The sequence below is a fragment of the Clarias gariepinus genome, chromosome 12 (assembly GCF_024256425.1).
Source record: "Clarias gariepinus isolate MV-2021 ecotype Netherlands chromosome 12, CGAR_prim_01v2, whole genome shotgun sequence".
Lineage (NCBI taxonomy): Eukaryota > Metazoa > Chordata > Actinopteri > Siluriformes > Clariidae > Clarias > Clarias gariepinus.
Genome location: NC_071111.1, coordinates 5,236,551 through 5,241,060, shown reverse-complemented (window position 1 = coordinate 5,241,060; position 4,510 = coordinate 5,236,551). Strand labels below are relative to the sequence as shown.

The following is a 4,510-nucleotide window of genomic DNA, read 5'->3' as shown; positions in this document are numbered from 1 at the left end:
AGTGTTAGAGGTTTTCACTTATAATAAATGTTATCTGTACTGTTCACTTATTCAACATATACAGTGCACAAAGTGTTAAGCACTAAGAAAATAAAAAAAATATATACACTACCATAGTGCAAGCCTATTTAAAATATTACTTAATATATATTCAATGAATGTACCCAAATAAATGCTATAAATGCTATAAATAAGCATGTGGTATTGTGCTATCAGAAGTGGAAGTAGAATATGGACTATTCACACTGTAGGTTAAATTTTATATATATATATATATATATATATATATATATATATATATATATATATATATATATATATATATAGCCTACTTGTTTGCAAAAGTATTTAAAGAGAGTCTGAAAGGGGGACACCATGTAGGAAAATAAACAAAATATTTATTAAGTTCATTCGAGATTCATTTAAACAAAAAATACAGGATGCATTCTGCCTTGATGTTTGTTCGAAGGATGATCATTATCATCATCCTCATCAGAAGTGTCATCTTCCTCATTCACATCAGCACCAGAAAGACCCCCTCTTCCTCATCAAAAAGCGGGACATTTTCCTTGACTGCAATGTTGTGGAGAATTGCAGTAACTACAATTACATGGCAGCTTTTGGAGGGGTTCAGTTTCAGGCCACCACTGGACTCGCTTGTTTGGTCACACTTGCAAAGTCCCTCCACTTGTTTCTGACTTCCTCTGGGCTTCTCTCATACCCATTTCCAGAAGCATACATTTTTTGTGCGATTTCATTCCATGTTTTTTTTTTTTTTTGTCTGAATTTGTAACTGTTTTTTTAATTTGGAGAAAAGCAAGATTTGATTGTTTCCCACCTCCTCCAAAAGAACTTCAAGCTCTTTTTTAGTAAATTGTGGTTTTCGTGTCATTTTTTCACATCAACTCTCATTAAAACATGTCTGTATGTAAAAGGACTTATATAGGAAATGATCTTGAGCAAAATAGGTAACAGGTGTTCACAACACAATCCCAGCATTTTCAAAACCCATAATTTCTTTTTATTTTTTTAATTGTACTTATGTATCAATACCAAATAAAAATGAGTTCAAATAAAATATATCTAAAAGTTAAAGACTTTGTTATTCGAAAAGAGCTCATTTAAACTGTGTATGCCTATATATGTTTTATTGTACAAATAATGAATGTTGCGTTCGTGACATTACACCACTTCTACGTAACGTCACTGCGAAAGCGCCACTGCGAACGTCACTGCGAAAGCGCATTAAATGCGAGCCGAAGAGAGATAAAAAAAACACTTAACAGTAGGGGGTGATATGTGCCTATGGCACTACTCCACCATTGTATCGAAGAAGAAGAAGAACGACAGATTAAACCAACATGGTTCTAACGATGGAAGTGCGACACAGGTACTATGGTGTTGGGAAACACTCGTGACTAGTTAGTTATTTTCTTCAACGTTGCATCGTACAACGGTGGTTAAATAAAGAGGGCAGGAGTAGCTCAGTGGTTAAGGCATTGGACTACGGTTCGGAAGATCCCAGGTTCAAACCCCACAACCACCTAGTTGCCACTGTTGGGCCCTTGAGCAAGGCCCTTAACCCTCAATTGCTCAGATGTATAATGAGATAAAAAATGTAAGTTGCTCTGGATAAGGGCGTCTGCCAAATGCTTAGATGTAGATGTAGATGTAAAGAGCTACATCGTTGTATGGGAAACGCACCCCAGATTATGAATGTTTGGTTAAGTAATGCTGGCTATCCCACTGAGACACCAGTTTTTTTTCAGCTTGCCTTGTCGAATGTTTCTCAGATGGGATTTGTTACACTTTCTGCAAAGTGGAAAAACATTATTTTATTGTACATCAGCAGATTGGTCAAATTTTCCTAAAGAGGACTTGACTGGTCAAACTTTTTGCGGGAGTTGGTGAGGTTTCTTGAATTTTCTTTGGAAATGGAGATGATTGTTTAATTATCCTGCAAAAGCAAATAAGAAGTGAGAAGTGAGTGATACTAAGAGATAATCTGAGAAGGAGCAGTTTGGCACTAGTCAGGAGCACACAGGGTTGGTTAGATGTTCTGCATGGTGGTTATAGTTGTTTAGGAATCTGTGTGCACGAGCATTTGTTTAAGGTTATAATAATTTAAGTAATAAGTAATTGTTTGCTGCAGGTCTAAAATGGATGTATTGATTTTAAAAATACATAGTAATCATGTAAAATTCAGATGTTTATTTATATACTTAAAAAAATTGTTGGCATAAAATTGTGTTTATTGATTTGTCATGTTTTCAAATGAAAATTGGAAATTCAAATAGAATTATATTTTCTTTAACATTTAGCTCTATAATGAACCTCTAATAAATTAAGCAATATCAGACTCTAGGTCATGTTGTTGTGATCAATACCAACATGGCTGTGATTTCTACAGTACGTTGGCTGAGCCCTCGTGCCTTTGATAACATCACAGCCATCACAGCACACTGGATATTGTTTGTGATAATGCTTTTATAAATTTTTTGATTTGTTTCTCGATTTGTTTTGTGTGTATTAGTGAGTTAGTGTGGTGTGTTTTCTCTCGTCCACAGTGTGTGTGATTGTGCTGTATCACATCCTCCCCCTCAGCACCTGCAGTCGCTCCCAGCTGCAGCAGTGCTTCTCTGTGCTCTCTCACTCACCCAGGTTTTTGTACCACGCTCTAACACTGTGTGTACACCCAGTTACTACTGATATAATGTGCACTCTGACAGTAGTAATCTCCTGCATCTTCAGTCTGGACTCCTCTGATGGTCAGAGTGAAGTCAGTACCAGATCCACTGCCACTGAAACGAGCTGGAATCCCTGACTCTAAGCTAGTGGCCCTGTATATGAGAAGTTTAGGAGCTTCTCCAGATTTCTGCAGGTACCAGGCGAGGTAGTTATTATTATACACACTGCTGCTGGTTCTACAGTTGATGGTGACGGTGTTTCCTGGAGCAACAGTTTGCACTGAAGGAGTCTGAGTCACAGTCACCTGACCTCTGGATCCTGAAGAGAAACATAGATTGTGTTTCTGTGCTGTAAAGTGCTGTAGAATTAGTATGAAATGAAGTGTGTGAGGCTGTGAGTTGATGTTAAACTCTCACCTTGAGTCCAGAGGGCCAGTGTGCAGATGAAGACGCTGATCAAAGTCATGGTTGCTGTGGGTGAAGTTGCTGAGCAGCAGCTCTCAGTCATGAAGTGTTAAAGTCACAGGGCTATAAACACTCACAGAGCACTGAAGCATGGGCTGCTAATGCAAAGTGTGTGTGTGTGTGTGTGTGTGTGTGTGTGTGTGTGTGTGTGTGTGTGTGTGTACGATGTAGGTTTTTGTACGATGGTTTCATTAGAATGTATCACTGTGGGTCACTTTTGGTGGAGGCTCCAAACTCATCATCAACAGTAAGTGTGTTTTCTTTTTTAAAACTAAATCCATATAGAGAATTACTAATTGTGGGAATAATTCAACCCGAACCTAAACAAATTATATGTTTATTACTGTATAATTGATGTTTATTGTGTATTATTCTGCTCTGATGAGGAATACATTTCAGTATCAGAACAGATCCCATATAAATCTTCTTAAACAAATCTCCAATTATTTATGTTAAATATGTAATAATTACACACTTGCTATATATTCCACATGCAATAACTCTGCAGTTACTCTATAATAAAGATTTAATAAATATAGTTAGTGTGTGCTGATGTAAAATCCAGATGAAAGCTGCTGTGTGTGTTTGTGTTAAACAATGAATATTTCTGTAATCAGCTACATTTGTATTTGCTGCAGTTAAATATGCTGAAGGTTTGAACTATAAAGTAATAACACTTGTTACGATAAATGATTTTCCTAGATAAATCACAGTGTGGAACATGTGTATTTTGTCTCTGCACTGAAACTGATGTTAAATAATAAAATCCTTAATGAAACTCAGTCATGAAGTCAGACTTTATTAGACTTAATTACTCTGTAAGATCAGTCAGTTCCACAAAGTTATAAACATATTTTATAATTGTGTGTAAATGACGTGTATATGATGTGTTTATAATGTGTGTGTGTTTCTCCTCTCCAGCGGGTGTCGTGGTAAAGCCCTCCGTGTCTCTGCTCCCTCCGTCCCCTCTGCAGCTGTCTGAGGGATCGGCCTCGCTGCTCTGCCTGCTGTCTGGCTACTCTCCACAGGGGGCGCTGGTGAGCTGGACAGTGGACGGCTCAGAGGTGAAGAACGGGGTTCTGACCAGCGCAGAAGAAGAGAAGAACAGCCGTTACAGCCGCAGCAGCACCCTGACCCTCAGCAAAGACCTCTGGGAAAAGGGGGAGGAGTTCAGCTGTAAGGTCTCCCATAACAACGTCAATCATCCAGTCACGTTCAGAAAGAGTCAGTGTGAAGACTAGTGGATCCAAGATAGAGTTTAACATAGAGCTGCTTATGATCATCTACAATAGAGTTTCAATTCTACACAATGCTGACATTTCTGTCTTTACTCTCTTCACTGTCCTGTTGCTCTTCCT

General features: G+C 38.0%; 1 long non-coding RNA gene and 1 gene segment (V, D, J or C); one reads left to right on the top strand and one right to left on the bottom strand.

The window, feature by feature from the left end:
• Positions 1-2,677: 2,677 nt before the first annotated feature.
• Positions 2,678-3,153, bottom strand: LOC128534694 (Ig kappa chain V region K29-213-like). The segment is given in 2 exon segments: positions 2,678-3,006; positions 3,105-3,153. Coding segments are annotated over 2 exon segments (378 nt in total).
• A 175-nt stretch (positions 3,154-3,328) lies between these two features.
• Positions 3,329-4,510, top strand: LOC128534606 (uncharacterized). The gene is made up of 2 exons (XR_008361500.1): positions 3,329-3,399; positions 4,074-4,510. It is a non-coding gene; the product is annotated as an uncharacterized LOC128534606 (long non-coding RNA).